The 16,920-nt window shown below is 55.7% G+C and overlaps 1 protein-coding gene across 3 annotated transcripts in view; it reads right to left on the bottom strand.

Annotated features, from left to right (window-relative positions):
- Positions 1-16,679, bottom strand: part of ELN (elastin) — a 31,921-nt gene extending 15,242 nt beyond the window's left edge. For 2 of the 3 annotated variants that reach the window (XM_066274560.1, XM_066274561.1), the window contains exons 1-16: positions 16,351-16,679; positions 10,301-10,387; positions 9,352-9,381; positions 8,788-8,820; positions 6,689-6,718; positions 5,376-5,411; positions 4,780-4,875; positions 4,426-4,524; positions 4,275-4,343; positions 3,561-3,608; positions 2,581-2,652; positions 2,219-2,248; positions 1,635-1,706; positions 1,021-1,062; positions 548-607; positions 237-284 (exon numbers count right to left, since the gene is read on the bottom strand). In XM_066274560.1, the coding sequence (XP_066130657.1) occupies positions 237-284; positions 548-607; positions 1,021-1,062; positions 1,635-1,706; positions 2,219-2,248; positions 2,581-2,652; positions 3,561-3,608; positions 4,275-4,343; positions 4,426-4,524; positions 4,780-4,875; positions 5,376-5,411; positions 6,689-6,718; positions 8,788-8,820; positions 9,352-9,381; positions 10,301-10,387; positions 16,351-16,432 (934 nt within the window). In that variant the 5' untranslated portion in view covers positions 16,433-16,679. The remainder of the gene's footprint in view (positions 1-236; positions 285-547; positions 608-1,020; positions 1,063-1,634; positions 1,707-2,218; positions 2,249-2,580; positions 2,653-3,560; positions 3,609-4,274; positions 4,344-4,425; positions 4,525-4,779; positions 4,876-5,375; positions 5,412-6,688; positions 6,719-8,787; positions 8,821-9,351; positions 9,382-10,300; positions 10,388-16,350) is intronic. The other variant, XM_066274562.1, reaches the window with a different exon arrangement.
- Between the last annotated feature and the right edge of the window lie 241 nt (positions 16,680-16,920).

Below are 16,920 nucleotides of genomic sequence, written 5' to 3'. Positions count from 1 at the left end.
AGAAAAGGAAAGAGGGAGGGAGAGAGGGAGGGAGAGGGAGGGAGGGAAGATGGAAAGGGCAGTAGAGGGAAGAATAAATGAATGGGTGAGTGGAGGGAGAGAAGAATAAAAAAGTTGGACACATGGGATGGGCTGGGAGGGGCTGCCTTGGTTAGTGATCTGACATGCTCTCAGTGGGAACAGGGTGGAGAGCTGGGGGCTGGAGGCTAGCAGCTAGGGTCTCCAGAGGTACTCACCGAACTTCGCTGCTTTAGCTGCAGCTGCGGCAGCCTGGGGGCCGACCCCTGTGGGAGGGAAAAGGGACAGAGTGAAAAGTGTGCCCCCGAGTCTCCAGAGCCCTCCTGTTCCAGCCCTGAGAGAACCAGCTGTTCACATACGTGTGTAGGTGGGGGCCTCATAGGCAGCAGAGGCTGGTAGAGCGACCCACCCAGGATCCTTCTCCCAGCTCAGGCTGGGGTCTGAATGAAGGGGGGACTGGCCACCCGGAGCTTTGGAGCCTGGGTGATCAGTGCCCTTTTGGTTGGCAGTGGGGTGAGGCTTTCCTTACCTGTCCCCGTTGGGTACCCAGCCTTGGCCCCTGCACCAGCCACTCCTCCAGGCCCATAACCTGTAAAACAGAGAGACTCGGTGGGCATCCACGTGGATCTCACTGCAGCTGCCACCCTGCCCTGCCCTTCAGGGGCTGGGCTGCCTAGAGTCTCCACCCTGTCACCCCCGGTCAGAGTTAAAACAAATTCAAGTATTGTGGGGGATGGTTGCTCCCATTGGACAGACTAAGACAGGCTCAGAGAAGAAGCTGCTTCTCCCAAGGCCTGGTGCTACGTGTGAGGGCCAGCACTGAGAACCAAGCCGTCTGAGTCCACAGTCCACGTTCCTTCCTTAAGGAATTCCCTTTCCCAGACTCCACCCTGCCCCCAGCTGGGTGCCCTGTTAGCCCAGGGCTGGGGCCGCGGCTCCCCTGCCAGGAGCCTGCATCAGGAAAGAGCCGGAAGCCCACTGGAGTAGGAGGGCCTTACTCACCATAGGGCAGTTTCCCAGTGCTGTAGGGCAGTCCGTAGCCACCTGAGGAGAGGCAGTGTGGGCTCAGGGGCTGCCCGTAGCAGCCCCATGCCTTGCTGGGATCCTACCACCTTGGTGGACAGATCTATTCCCACAGGTGCTGAGGCCCGAGGCCCTCCTGAGGGTCATGAGCAGCTCGCAGAGGCTCTCAGGAGAGCAGAGGCCCTGGGTGGAAGGGGAGACGGGGCACCCTGCCAGATCCCTAGATCAGAGTAGCTTCCTTACTCCCCTCTCCAGCAAGAAACATCTCATTGTGTGAGCTGAAGGGGTGTGTGTGACATCAGAAAGCTCTTTCTAGTGTTTCTAGTGACAGTGTCTCTTACCATTAACACAAATGGTTTCCTATCGGGGCTACGGGTTTCTGTGCCTGTGCAAGCTTGTGTGTGTGTAGGGTGCCTGTGAGTGAGGCCGACGCCGGCAGGATGGCCTCCCGTGCTTTCCTGTGCTGGCAACCAAGTGCTGGGTTCAGTACCAGGTTTCCTGATACCCCCACAAGAGACATCAGTAGCCAAAAAAGTGCCCCCAACAAGCTGACTCCCCAGCAGTGAGACCTGGCGAGTAGTGCATCTACTTACCTGGTAGCTTGGGTGCCTTGATGGGGTACCCCAGTGGGACTCCAGGCTGCTGACCCCCAAAGGGTCCAACTCCTGTGACGGCAAGGAGAACCCAATTAGGCCCTAGAAACTCGGGCCAGCAGCTTCCCCCGAGCCCGCAGCCTCACTCCCCACGTTCTGCTCAGATGGACCGAGCCTCCGCGGCACCCAGAAGCCGTCCTGACCAGGGGCCTTCCTGCCTCGCTGTCACCAGTCGGCGGAGCCCTTTCAGTGCCCGGCGTCTCCTACAGGAAGGGGCAGAACTCTCTCCCTCCTGGGGCTTGGGCCGTAGTCGGGGCCTGAGCCCTTTCAACATTTGGCACAGACTGGTAGGTCTGCCGGTCTCGAGTGGGCTGCTACTCCTGAGGGGCTGGGACTGGCGAAGCAGACCTGTGATTGATGCCACTTTGTGCCGGAGCCAGCCCAAGGCCTGGAGCAGTAGGCATGAGGGAAACGGGATAGGCCCGACGGGATTCTGAATGCCCAGCCCTCCCAGGGCAAGAGCCCCTGCCTGGCTGCCACCCTGCTGTGCCGCCTGCCCACCAGGGATCCTTGCCTTGGCTCACCTGGGATTCCAGCAAAAGCTCCACCTCCACCTGCAATGACAAGAAGCTATTGCAGCCCTTCCACCACGGGTGCAGGGCGCTGAGGTACCAATGGCTGGTGCCAGGCAGCGCCGAGCGGTGGGCCTGCCCAAGGAGTGGCCAGTTTTGCCCCAGATCTCCTGGCCTATGCTGCCCCCCCCCACACTCGGGATTTCTGAGAGGTGTTCTATTCATCTTGGCCAGCTGTTGGGCTGGAGCACAAGCGGTGCCCACCCAGAGGGTCCTAAGCCCAGGGTCCCAAGCCCCACCCTCACTTCCCCACATAGAGGCCTGAAGGTGGGTACAAATTGCCACCACGGGTCCTCAGCCCATTGGCTACATACCTGGGGCCTTGGGCTTGACTCCTGCTCCAGTGGGAACCCCAGGGAGCACCCCCACTCCTGGGAACCGAGCTCCTGAGGGGGCAATAGGGGGTTGGCAGTGCAGTGAGAGGTAGACCTCACAGCCTGACTCCTCAGGACATACAGCTGACCCTCTGCATTGACTGTCAGTGATGGACACAGCTCATGTGGGATGGGGGCTGTCTGGTGGTGATTTTTCTTCCCCATTTGACTCAGGAGATATGAATTTTAATCCCATTTCCTAGTCATGTGACCTTGTGCTTCAGTTGGCCTATCTCTAAGCTGGAATGAATTGCCGGCCGCCTTGTCCACCCTTCCCGGAAAGGGCAGGCAGTAAAAGCTGGCAGAAGTCGGAAGCCTGGGCCCTTCTGGGGCCTTTGCCTGACATGCATCCACAACTGAACACACACAGTCATCTGCTGTGGCTGGGGACTCTGCATCTGCCAGCATCTGGCCCTCCCACCTGTCCTGTCTCCCCTGGGACCGTGCCGCCTCGGCCAGAGGGACAGAGGGAGGACACCGTCAGCAAAGTCTCTGTCAGCAGAGCAGCACAAATCTGGGTTTTTGGGGGAATTCAGGAGGTCACATGTTGGGTGGAGTGGCCAGGGCCTGGCAGGGAGAGAGGGATGGGAGGGTGGCTCTGAGGGTCTCCTGCAGCGTGGATGTTCTGGGCGGGCTCCCTGGTGACTCATGCTTTTGAGAAACAGCTGGCTACACTGGGGACTTGGCGTGTCCTCGGGGGCCCACCTGAGGCTGTGATGATGATCTGGGTCTGGGTCTGGGGTCAGGGCTTGGGTGGGAGGAGGGGAAGCTGACCGCCCTCATGGGGAAAAATGACAGGAGCCTTGTGTCCCTTAGCCTGAGCTTTGATGGCCTCAGCTTGCAGGGAGGTGAGGGGCCACCAAGGAGGCTGTCAGGAGATGGTCTCCTTGTTATAGGTCCCTTTCTCCTCTCTCCCTTACCTGTGCCTGGGAGCACTCCACCCGGGTAGACACCTGGTAGCCCCACACCTGCAGCCAAAAGAAGGAGGAGCCGTGATCAGCAGCCCAGCGTCCAGGACTCTTCCCTCCCTGACTCTTCCTGCCACAGCTCTCGGGCTCACGAACCAGCCACCGCAGTGCCCAGCAGGGGCAGCCGGGAACATGGGCCGGTGACCGCAGCCTTCCTCCCACAAGTGTCAGAAGTCATCTACAAACCCTTCTGTACATGGATCTATCTTGTCTCCTGGAGCCTGTTTACACGGCCGGCCCAGTCCACCTCTGGGCTAACAGCTTCCAGATGTTCTCTCCCTGCTGTGTGGACTCAGGCAGGCTTTTGTTTAACCTAAAGTCACTTCCTCAAGGGCTTGGTGCAGAGGAATGAACACCAGATGGGCGGCAAGGCACCCTAGGCCACCCTGGCTCTGCTGTGACCGCTAAGGGCCCTCTGCACCGACTCTTCATTCTGAGCCTCAGTGTCCCCATCTGGCACCTGAATATCTGCCACAGAGCCTGTCCCTGAGGTCTTTTTGTGGAAGAAGGGCCCAGAAGGTAGGCCAGGGCCCTTCTCCCTCATTGAACACCTGGCTCTCTTCCCTGCCCCACGGCAGCAAGCCTCGCCTTTCCTGCCCAGTGCAGAGGTGGGGACTGCAGCCCTTCCCTGATCCTGCTGTCCAGTCCCCGGGACTCCGCACTGACCCGGCACTTTCCCAGGTTTCCCTGCAGCTCCGACTCCAACTCCTGCTCCGGGCTGAGGCACCACTGCACCTGGCATGGGAAGAGCTGTGTCAGAGTGGGTGTCACCAGGCCTTCAGCCTTCACCTGGGCAACTCAGGGCTAGCCACCATACCTGTGGACACTCCTAAGCCATTTACAAGGCCTCCAAGTCCACCAACACCACCAAGTCCACCGACACCGCCAAGCCCACCGACACCGCCAAGCCCAGCACCTACAGAGCCAGAGTGGGAGAGGCGAAGGTCATGCAAGGAGCAGTGGGAGGCAGATGGGACCTGGGTGTGTGTGCAGAGCCCCGTGTTGAGATCTGATCCTGCCACTGCCTCCCTTGGAGACTGGTCACCCCTTTGAGCCCCAGTGGATTAGAGATGAGACTCCTGCCTGCCTGCCTCCCAGGAAATGTTCTTTGCAAAGTGTTGAGCCCACAGAAGCGAGAGGGTCTCATGACATGTCCCAGAGTCACACTCACCAGCCTTGGCAGCAGCCTTATAGGCTGCAGCAGCGCCAGCCGCTCCGCCAGGCACGAGTGCTCCCGGGAAGGCTCCCCCAGGAAAAGCCCCGAGCCCTGTGGAGGGAGAATGGGGTGAGGCCCTGAGGCCACCCAGCCCTGCCCACGAAGCACACTGGAGGTGGCTCTTCTGCTCTCTGCTCCTCCGCTGCTTCCACGCCGAGCAGCAGCCTCTGCTCCCAGCACCAGGTTCGGTGTTGGAGAGCAGTATGTGCCATATGACTCCGCTCAGCCTGACAAAACTGCAGGATCTTTTGGGGTCAAACTTTCACACCTTTTCCTCCAGGAAGACTTCCTGAAGCCCTGCTGAGCTGAGCAACTCCTCTGGGCTCTACTGGCCCCTGCAGCCTCTTTCATCCAGCTCCTAGCACTACATCGTAATAGCACTCAGGACACAGAAGTGACCTCCTTGTGTCCTGGGCAGCTGCTTGGGGCAAGTGGTCTCAGCATCACCCCTATGCCAGTGCCCAGGACTAGCCTGGCTCACATACTAGGCAGATATCCTGGGTGTGGCTCTGGCCCCCAAATGGGCATCTTGCTTGGGTGTCAACACTAACCTGCCCCCGGGACACCTGCTCCAAGCCCTCCAGCACCTGCAGGGAGAAGGAGACAGAGCCAGGTGAGGAGAGGAGGGACTGGTGTGCACACCATTCCTAGGTTCTGGGTAGGAAGGGCCTCGTGGTGCTCAAGCAGGAGCCAGGCAGTGCGTGGCCCCCTTTTAAGCTGTTCTATTGGGGCTGATCCCAATAAAACAGTAGCTACCATCTAGTGTCCAGCTGCTACGTGCCATGTAGATGTAATTGCATTGACCTCCCCCTACCCCACCCACCCCATAACACACCTAGGCCAGGTCTTGCTTCCCCAGAAGTCCTGCCAGCTAATGGGGGACTCAGCAGGGCTTTCTGTGAAGGTGGAAGCTGAGCAGAATCTGCCAGCAAGACCTCACCCAGGCCAGACCCTGCCCTGCTCCTATGTCAGCCCCACTCCAGAACCCTCTTCTTCTTTACAGGTGTCTCCTGGCTTACTTAGCTCATTCCCCCTTCCTTGTATCTGGAGACCTTTCTGTCCCACCATCTGTCTATCTGTCCATGCAGGTGGCTTTTAGTCCAGGAACCTCCTTGACTTCAGACCGATGCTAAAATGTTTATGAGAAGTCAAATGGGTCCCTCTGGCTCTCTCCTTCCCACATCTGGGCCCAATCGTCCTTCTCCCCCTCCAGGAGACATTCCATGGCTTTGGCCAGGACTGATGGGCAATCAGGTTGGAGTTCACAAGCGTGCAGGGTTTGTTTCCAATTACGTGAGAATCTCTCTTGCAAGCACCAGCCCTGGCTGCCAGGGTCCTGAGCCCAGGGAAGCCCTCTCTGGTGACTGACCCCAAACATGGAGGACGGCCAAGTCCTGGAGTGTCTACCTGGCTTTCGCTGGGTGTGGTCTCCCTCCCCCACACTCATTTCCTACTTGTGTGATTTGGCCCTAGCTGAAACCCTCTGTAAGACGGGTCTCTAACTCTGGCTGGTTTCCCTTTCAGGCCTGTGTGGTGTGGGTCAGGCCTGGCCTGGGGCATGCGGAGTTCACTTCCCAGCACTATAGGCCTGTCTCTCCCCAGCTTTGTCAGGGGCTTCTCTCAAGCCAGGCCTGTTTCCTGAGCTCCCACAGGGCAGGAGATGTGCTCGGACCTTTCATGACCACAGAGGGGCTGGGCAGAGATGATGGGAACCGACCAGGGAGTTAGAAGAGGCTGGGGCAGGTGAGGGCAGGAGCAGGCAGCCCTCTGTCTTTCCCATCGTCCTCCCTAGCTGTCTGGTCCCAATGCCACCCTCCGGCACGACCAGCGCCACCCCTGTTTGTCCTCCTTCCTTTGGACTCACCTGGCCCGAATGCCCCAAGGAGTCCTGCACCTGGAAAGGAGGAGAGAAAGAGTGAGTTGCCTTCACAACTGGGAGCCCAGGGGACTGACGAGCCCAAACCTCTTTCTTCAGGAATCCGAGAGCTCTGGATTTAAATACAGCTGCCCCTGCTGACTCTATGCATGTAGGAGCGAATCCCTTCACCTCTTTGAGACTCAATTTCCCTACACAAAATGGCCATTGTGTCTCTGACCTTCCTGGGACCCATGAGATCATGAGCAGAAAGCACCTAGTGGGTGAAATAAGCCAGGGTGCCCAGTGGGTGTGCCCTGATTCTCGTGGTCCTCTCACGTGGGTGGCTGGCCTCCAGCTGGTGCTGAGGGTGTGGGTGTTGTTGGCTCCCAGTTGCCTGGTCCCCCACTGAGAGCCCAGGCAGGGCCAGCCTGCCGAGGCCCACACGGAGCAGCTGCCAGGCCACCCACCCTCTACTCGCCAAGGGATTAATTGTTCCTAAGCACAACACGCACTGCCGATGGCCCGTTCCGTCTTGCCTGGGCAGGCCCGGACATCCCCACGGCCCGGATGTGGGGAGCTGCCCGGGGGAAGGAGGAGCGCTGTGGCTTTGTCCAGGCCTTTGTAGCCCAGAGTTCTGAGGCTAAAAGATGACCTCAGGGAGGCTGTGGGATCCAGCCTGGTTTACTCTTTCACCCTGAGCTGAAAGTTCTTTTGGAAGTCTAAACTAAATTTTTCATAAAAGCTTCACTTTAGCAAGCACCCATCTGTTATGGGACTCTAAGCAGTTTTCTCAATTGTGTTTAATCACAACCTGCCATGTGTCCCCTGCTGCAGGTGGGATCAGCCAATCCACCCCTCTGGCTTTGCAGTCACAACCTCCACGATGTGGGTCTTCTCAGCTAAACATGGACCTACTTCCACACCTTGGCTTATCTAGTTGTCTACTACATTCTTTCCATCATCAGAGATCATGTGAGGATCCCTCCAGGAAGCAGGAAGCAGACTCTGGCAGGATAAGCAGTAAATGACATGGGCTCTGGTCTTACAGATCCCTCCCCCCTGCCCAGGCATCAGGAAACCCCTTGCCCCAGCTTCCTGCCCTTCTGCCGCTCTGTGGCTTAGCCCCAGCCCTGGAGTTTCACAACCCAGATGGGTTTTCAGGGAAGGGGAATCTGAGTCTTGCAGATTCATCTGCAATTGGATCATCAAACAGAGGGATTTCGTAAGAGCTGTTGGACATCCAAGCTGTCCTGGAGCCTTGGGCTTCACAGAGCAGAGCGGGGGGTGCCAAGACCACATGTGGAGCATCTCACACCGTTGGGGCCATAAATCTGGACAGAGACACCATTTCCTCCACCTGTTCCTTATCCACCAGTGCTTCCCGGAGGGACACACCCTTGCTTTTTCCTGAGGGTGTGTTCTTTGGAACTGGCGGTGGAGTTTGGTGGTAGATTCTGCAAGGCCAGGACATATCTGGTTGCATCTACTTCCTGGAAAACTCTATCATCTAAACACAGCTCAAAGGGGCCTGGGATCAAGAAGGATGCTCATCTGGGACCAAAAATGATGCTCATGAGGGTCAGGGTCCAAACTGGTGTTGAGTTTAGTGCTTAGTCTGGAGCCAAGGTTAAGTCTGGGATTAGGATAAGGGCTCAGATTGTCATCAAGGTCAGGGATATTGAGGGTCTTGACCTGGGGTTAGAGAGGGCTTGGTCTGGAGTCAAGGGACCATCCAGATAGGGTCTGAAGCCCACCATCTTTGTCTGAGTCCCACAGTGACGTTCACAGGCTTGGTGGCCACTGTAACATCAATCACTGCCTTTGTCCTGAGCAGCAGGGCTGTTTCTGAGACCCTGTTCAGAGCAGACAGGGCAGGTGGGCGGATAGGCACTTACAGGATAGATGCTGGACACTCCTCACACAAGCTGCCACCAGCTTCCTGTCCCTGGAGCCCTGCAGCCTGGTCCCAGCCTGCTCATACCTGGGAGACTGGTACTGCCCACCACTGCCTCCCTGCCTCTTGCCCAGTAGCTCCCTTGCTAGGCCCACAACTCTGTGGACCCTCTCCTCCCCTGACCCCAGGTCCTCTAAACCTCAAGTCTTACCTGGCTTAGGTGGTTTGCCTCCAGGCCCCAGAGCTGCAGAAGGAAGAGATGGAAATGAATAGGGAGCCCCAGCCCACCTGTCTTACTATTTATTCCCCCAGGGCAAAGCAAGAGCATTGTGGAGTCTCACTCTCCAAGTCCTAAAAGGGCCATCAGGGACAGCCCTCCATTGGACAGGGAGCCGCTGGGAGCCCAGTGTCTAGATGTCTGGTGGGAAGCCTAGCTCCAGCTCTGATTTGCGGTTTACATTCTCTCCGACTCAGTTTCTCAGCCTCTGAAGGGGCAATGATACCCGCTTAGCCAGCATTTCAGGGATGTCATGGAGGATCCAAAGAAATGCGAAAGAAAGCAGGGACCATCAGGGAAGAAGTCCGGCGGTAGGGGCTCGGGAGGCCAGTGGGCTCCAGCTCTCAGACAGGTCTGCCCCACTACACACTCGGTCTATAAAGCAAGGGGGCCCTTGAGGCCAGGGCCTACTAGGATTCTGAGGTTTGAGGACCTGTGTGGGCTAGGCTGACACTCAGAGCCCATCAGTGAGAAACCGTATGTGGTTTCTGAGCTTACCTCCTCCTCCGAGGCCTCCGAGACCGGTTCCTGTGTAGAGAGCGAGAGACAGAGAGAGAAACATCAGTTCCCCTTCCAGAAAGCTACCCATCAACCCACGGTCAAACCCATCACTGCCTTCCTACATGATCTCAGGCAAGCCTTAACTTTTGTGAGTATCGGTTTCCCCATCTGTATCATTGACCCGGCAGCCCCGTGCCAGTTTGTGCCCGAGAGTGTGCTGGTGCTGACAGGTGCCCTCACTGCCATGTCAGCTCTGGACATACCTTTTAAGCATTGAAAAATAGGACTTTGACTTTTCAATCTACTTTAAAGCATTATGCTTTTCTTCTAAATTAAAAGAAAATAGAGCTTTTTGATGGCATTGCTCCAATACTCTGCTCATTTTCTTGTGGCGGGGGCGGGAGGGGGGAGGAGGCTCCCAGTTTCCATCTACACATGGTCGTTGCTTTTAGATTGTTTTTAATTGAAAAACACTTCACCATATTGCACAACTGATAACATATTCATACTTTTTAGTAACTGGATAATATTTCAGAGTTTACTTAATCACACCCTCCAGTCAGGTGGGTTTCTTGTTTTATAGTTTTGCAAACACCACTCCTATGAACCTTGTTGCAGATCATTCTTTTTCTCTTCAATTGTTTCCTTGAAATGGATTTCCAAGAGTGGGGTTAATGGTTTAAACAGACTGTCAATGGCAGGAATGCACGAAGGCACCCACTTTCCCATAGCCTCAAAAGCATTGTTTCATCTGTCAGAAGATTTACGCTCTTAATAGCTGTAAAACAGTGTTACATAAACTGCTTATCTAAGTCGGAGTGACTTGTGGGTCCTCTGTGGCAAACATGACAACGTTCTTCCCTTCTGCAATGTCAAAATGTGCATCTCCCGCAAATGTGCTCACAATCCGCCTCACCTGGGTGTGTGGAAGTTTCATGTACATTACCTGGGTAAAAGACTCCTCCGGGAACCCCTCCAGGAATTCCTCCAGGAATTCCTCCAGGAACTACTCCGGGAACAGCCCCTGGGACCCCTAGGAGGAAGTAGGTAGATTCCGCTGTTAGCCAAAACTAATGAAATCATGATAACAATAATAACAATAATGATGACTGATGGTGATAATAATATTGCACGGTCACAAAGCAATTTTTGTTTTCAAAGCATTTTTTTCATCAATGCTATGCAAAATGGCCCTGTGAGGTAGGAAGGGCTGGGATGACTACCTTCATTTTAACAGATGTGAAATCAGGCTCAGAGAAGTTAAGGGACGTGCCTGGGGCCACACAGCTGCAAAGAGATGAAGCCTGGATTCAAATTCAGTCAATCCCTCTCTCGGCATGGGGCCCAGTCTGAGTGCCTTTCACTAGGCTGTGAACTCTCTCCAGCCCTGAGCAGCATGGGCAGGGGCCAGAGTTGTGGGAGGGCAGGCTGGGCTCTAAGTGAACAGTAAGGAAATGCGGCTGCTGCCAGCAAAAATGCAGCCATTCCCACACTGATAGAACGCCGTGAGGTCAGCGTCCTTAGCCGCTGGGCAACAGTGGATGGGTGGGGTTCTGGCTGCCTGACACAGGGTTGTGTTAGGAGGCGCCGAAACCCAGAGGGGGACACCATGAATGAGCAAAGTGAATAGTTTCCTAAGGAAAAGCTAATTCACTGGCCAGGCCAGGGGCTGTCTGCCCAGCCAGGACCACAAGTTCAGTCCCCACAGACCAGTGAAGCTCTCCCTGGGGAACACTGTGATGTTGGGACCCAGACCCCACGCCTAAGCACGGTCATGGCAACAGATGATCTTGGTACAGACCCAGCCCTAACTCTACCACCACAGAATGGCCCCAGCCTTGACAAGCTGCCTTGTCCATGCCCCAGCCCAAGCCCCAGCACCACCCTGCTGAAAAGGGGACAGGCAGGGCTAGGGGACATTGTCGGTCAGCTCTGCAGTATATTCAGAGGCCTCACGGGCAGACATCTGGCCTCTGTGGCCTGGTGATGATGCACAGCTGGGCCTGTTGGCCCCAGGGCCCTGTCAGCCTCAGCCACAGCCCAGCAGGGTAGGGGATGCCAAGCTGTCACAGTCACCCCTTGCCAAAGTCCCGGCGCCAGCCCCCTCCCCCAGGGCCTGCAGTCCCCCGGGAACTGCAGTCCAGGCCTAGAGTGTGCAAACAATCTGGTCAAAGCCTCAGGGGCTCAGAGTGGTGGCCCCAGGAGGATGGGCCTGCTGGGAATGAGTGCTTCGGCCCTGTCATCCGTTGCCAAGCACACACATGGCCCGCCTCGAGCCTTTGATGCCTTCCCTGGTTCTGGCCTCCAGCTCTGAGCACTGGCTCTTCTGTGTCTTTCCCGGGTGCACTCCAGGCCTTCTCCGCCTCGGCCCTCTCCCGCCTCTCCAGCTCCAGAGCAGACTGCAGGAGCAGAGTGGGAGTTGAGGGAGCAAGGGGCTCAGGACAGACCCATCTGCCTCTACTCTTGGCTGTGCCACTTCTTACCATCTGTGTGACCTTGGGCAAGTCACTTAACTCCTCTGAGCCTCAGTTTCCTTTTCAGCAATGTGAGGTTGATAAACACTGCCTTGCAAAGTTGTTGCGAGTTATAAAAGGGTTCAAGTAAGAGACCTGTCCTGCCCCGAACCTGGCACACAGTAATTGCTAAAAAAAAAAAAAAAAAGGTGACTCTATGTCTCCACTTTGCTGCATAGTACATGGCCTGAGGCCAGATACATAATAGATGTTCAATAAATGATGGGTGAATTAGATAGAGGGAAGGCAAGGATACTGCCTGTGAGTCTAGGTTTGGCCTGTTCTATCTCCAATCAGCCTAGAGGTCTCCCAGCTTGGGATGGGCTAGCACTCAGGCCTGGCTAAACCCCACTTTCTCTCCTGGAGTTCTGCTCTCCGACACCTGCTTGTGACCAGGCTGCTCTCGGGCCTGCCAGCCCCTCCTCTGCTTCCTCTCTCCCGGCGCCTACCCATCTCTTCTCCACACTCTCCACCTCCATGATTCAAATCCCAACAGCGTGTGCCAGACTCTGTGCCTGAACCATGACAGCTTGGGGTGCTACAGCTTGTCATCCCCATTTTGCACTGAGGAAATGGAGAAGACTTAGTGAGTATAAAGTTCCCCTGCCCTGCCTTCTCTCTTCAAGCGCAGGAGAGGTGAGACTAGAAGAAGACAGCAATCAGTCAAGGGCCTTCAAAGGACAGCAGACACCTCTCCTGCTCCAGTAGGTCATCTTCGCTCCTTGGCCCGAGCAGTTCCTCCTGCCAGGAATGCTTTCTCCTCTCTCCAAGCCCTACCCTTCCACCGAGACTGAGCTCAGATTCTCCCTCCTGCCTTCTCCGAGTCTGTGATTCTCACTGCTTAGCTGGCCTAGAACAGTTGGCCTGCAGCACATTTGTCCTGTTTTAAGTGGATTTGGCTTGTTTCACCAGCTAGTCCAGGGTGAACTTGTCTCTTGCACTTTAGAATCATGATCCTGGACTCTCAGGGATCAGAGCAGTCTTCTAGCTTAGGATGAAATTTCTTCTGCAAACATCCCCTGATGCTCCTGCTTGTATGCCTCCGGTGACAGGAAAGTCACCACCTCCTTATGTTGCCAGCTCTACCTGCAGGGAGGTGTTCCTCCTATCAAGATAGAATCTGCTCTTCTATCTCTCTAATTCTGTTTCCCAGAGCTCCACAGACTGAGGTGCACCTGTCATCCAAGGAGAGCCCCTCAAACACTGACTTTTCGTTAAAGATCTAACTCAAATGTCACTTTGCAGTGAAGCCTTCTTTGGTTTCCTGGGATTCCTCTGGGCACCTCTTGCCTCAGTCCTGTCTGCTTCCTTTATCACTGCACTCTGCTCTCCACTAGACAAAACATGGCAGGAATAGCAAGAGGACAATTACAGCTTATAAATGTGCACTAATTATAAGGGTGGATCAGCCAAAGTTAGCAAATTCTGAATAGGAAGATACATCATTTTAAAAATTCACATTCCCACAGTCCTCTTATTTGATACATTTTTGGCAGATGTTTCATTGTTGGAGCCTCCCACCAGCCCTAGGATATAGGAGGGCAAGAACATTTCTCCCAACTTTATAGCCAGGAAACCAAGAGCCAGTGAAATGAAGTGCCTGGCCTGGGACCCATAGCTGAACCCAGTCACACACAGGGCCTTCTGCCTGGGCACTGGGCTCCAAGTTCAAAGATCTGGGAGAAAGCTGTTTGGAAGCAAGCAATGAGCCAGAGGTCTTTGGTAAGGGGCTTTGCCAAGCCCGAGTCCAAAGGGCCAGCCTGGGGAGCAGATAAGACCACACGAAGCTGTTTGTTGTTTGCATGGAGAAAGGCTGCCAAGGGCTTTTCAAAAACAATCTGTCCTCCAGTGGGTGACTCCATCCTCTCCTTCCCCCCTCTCCGGGCACGTCTGTCCTCCTGCCTTGGCCTTAGTGGACACAGAGAGCAGGATCAACCCCTAAGCCAGAGATCCTTGACTCATTGGGGTCACCTGGGCAGCTTTGACAAAACCTCCATGTCATGGTGCCTTCACAGACCAAAGAAGCAAGAATTCTTGGGTGGGACTTCCACTTCAGAATTGTTTAAAGTTCTCTGGGTAACTCCAATATACAGCCAGGTTTGAAAATCCCTCTCCCAAATCATCTTCCATTCCAAAATCAGAAAAAACAACAACACAACCCTAATAATATTTCTGGGGGTGGGGAATGCCTGATTTAGTTTCTCTCTCTTTAAATGGTATAGGGCTCTGGGACAGCTGGCCCTCAAAGCTGCTTTCGACTCATCCTAGCGGGGCCTAGACAACCCTTTCTGTCACAGAATCATCCTGGGGAACCCCTTTCTTGCCTCCACTGGCAACATGGTTTTTTGGAACTGGGAAACTCATGGGAGTGACACTTTCTTGGGGTAGGGGGGGCAGCTGGGCTCCCCCAGGACAGCCAGTCAGGTGGCTCTGTGTGTGTGTGTGTGTGTGTGTGTGTGTGTGTGTGTGTGTATCTTCGGCCCCTCCCACTTCTTGACCTCTCTAGACTTTAGTAGGCTCTGGGCACAAACCCTTAAAAACCTCATCAATTCATACCCCTTATTTGGACCCAGTACTCTACTACTTGGGACAGAGCTGTGATTTATGTTTGCAAGGAAAGAACAAGGCTAGCTTAGCATTTCGCAGTGTCACTGAGGGGACAAGAAGAGAGGACATTCTGCCCTAGGGTTTTGCCCACCCTAGAGAACTCAGCCGCAAATCTGAACTTCCCCAAATGTTGCCTGGCACCTGGTCCCTAACCCCTCAGCCTTTGGTCCAGAACAGAGAGCTGGCTGGTACTAAAGCTCCCGGGGCTACTTTAGCCTGTCTGTGCCTCAATTTACCCATTTGTAAAGTGAAGATAGTAATTCTTAATTCTCAAGGTTCCTGTAGGGATTAACTGCTATGCTGTAGGTGGGAAGGCAGGTAGCTGTTCGGGGTCATGCCTTGAAGGGGGGATGCTCAGGTCTGCTTGCTCTCAGACAGCAGGGTAGCTGGTCCTCTGGGTTGTCTCGCTCCTCCCGCTGGGCCCCACCACCTGATGGTGCGCACGTCACTTAGCCTGGTTCAGGCCCAGGAGCTGACAATCTCTGTGCAGGAAGCCCCTGTTCCCAGCAGTCCTGTCCAGACAGTCAATCTCACGGAAACAGCTGCTGCCCCTGCCTGGTCCCTTACTCCAGCCCGCCTGCCTGGCCTTGCTCCACCCTGTGCACCCCCCACGCTGGTCCCCACTGGAGGTCTGGTTCTCATGGGAAGGAGGACTGTCACAAGAACAAGACCCCACCCAAGGCACCCCACCAAATGGCTATGAGCCTTCACCTCCCTCTTCCCATGGTCAGGAACACCTTCAAGGGTCCCTGGTGGGTCACTCCCAGGGCCCCACAAGGTGTGTAGCAGCCCCATGGGGGACCCTTGGGGCCTGCAGGAAGACATACCCTAGCTGGTCTAGGACTGCCCCGAGGTTCACTATAGTCTCTGCCATGGGCCACACTCCCTCTGCCAGGAGATGGACACCTCACCAGCTTCCCTGTCCTCTCTTGTGTTCTATACCACACACACACACACACACACTCGCACATACTCTCACATGCACAGTGACACTCATACCCAGAGACACAGATCTAGATACCAGCTCTCCCATGTGTACAAGCCTGTCAGGTGGCAGATTTTTGCACATGCCAATAGGGACTTTCACATATCCGACAACCTCCTCCCCCCAAACACACAAATATAGACACACGCACACGCACATACACATACACCTGTCCAGCGATGAACCTGTGAGTGCACTTTACCCCAGAAAATCCCTCCACTGTTTGGTGATATATTTGAGCATAGACACCAATATCACACACCTGTGCAATATAGCATGTACCACACTCATTCATGTATGCATGTGTATGACGCAGTGCACACACATATATACTTCATACACACTCAGAAGTCCCAGCCCTTCTCACTAGGGACAGACCACAGCAGCAGCTGCCCAGCTGGCAAACCCATAAACTAACTCTGACCTTCAGAGGGATAAGGGACCTGTTGAAGTCACGCAGTTCACTTTGGCTGGCCTCTAACTCAGGTTCCCTGCGCACAGGGCATGTGTGCCCACTGGGCTGGGTCCACAGGTGTGCAAACTGCCGGTGCCTGCAGACCCAAAGGGAACGGCCCTTCCCCAGCATGCTCGCAACACCCCTACTGGGAGAGTGCCCGGGACAGAGCAGGGACCCCTCAGTCCTCTCAGGGCAGCAGGACCTGGACACTGTTGGGACCATCCCGAATCGTGGGGTATCTATGTGACAGATTCCACCTCAGCATGGGCTGGGACCGGGGAGGGGCAGCTCTAAGGATCCAGTGGCTGCAGGGCTCCTGTCTGGGGACCCCTGGAGGATGCGGGGGGCGAAGAGCACCCTCTCATCCATTAGCCCGGACACCTGGCCGGGAGGCTGGAGGGCTGCAGCAGCGCTGAGAACAGGGTGAGGCCTACCTCCAGGCTGCGAGGGGTGGATGATGGACAGCAGGAGCAGGAGAACTCCGGGCCGAAGGGCTGCAGCTGTCAGACCCGCCATCTCAGGGAGAAATGCCCCAGCCTGCTCTCCGCGCCTCGTTTTATCCCCAAAGCGTAATTGCTGCCTCCTCGGCTGTGAGGGAAGAAGGGAGGGAGAGAGGGCGGGCAGGAGGGCTGAGAAGGGGGAGGTCTGGGGGAGGGGGCTGTGGGAGGGGGGCAATTACGAAAGGCCGGCTCACAAGCCTCCCAGGCTGGGTCTGAGTGGACTGGACTGTGGGCTTTTTTCCTTAAAACACACACTCATGCGCGTGCTCTCACACACACACACACACATACACACGCACAGAGTTTTCCCCCATCTCTCTCGCTTTTCCTCTGTGGCTGTTCTCTCACTGCTGGCCCTGTTCCCGCCAGAAAGTGTGAGGGGGGCCTCTGCCAGGACAGCCCTCGGGAGAGGAAGCAGGAGGGAGGGCCCTGCAGCCCGGCCAAAAATCCAGCCCCAGCCAAGGCCCGAGTGGCCAGGTCCCCGCCCCTCCGGCTGGGCCCCAG

Source organism: Saccopteryx bilineata, chromosome 4 (genome assembly GCF_036850765.1).
Source record: "Saccopteryx bilineata isolate mSacBil1 chromosome 4, mSacBil1_pri_phased_curated, whole genome shotgun sequence".
NCBI classification, from domain to species: Eukaryota; Metazoa; Chordata; class Mammalia; order Chiroptera; family Emballonuridae; genus Saccopteryx; species Saccopteryx bilineata.
Note: the sequence above shows the minus strand (reverse complement) of the source record. Positions and strands in the feature narration are given on the sequence as shown.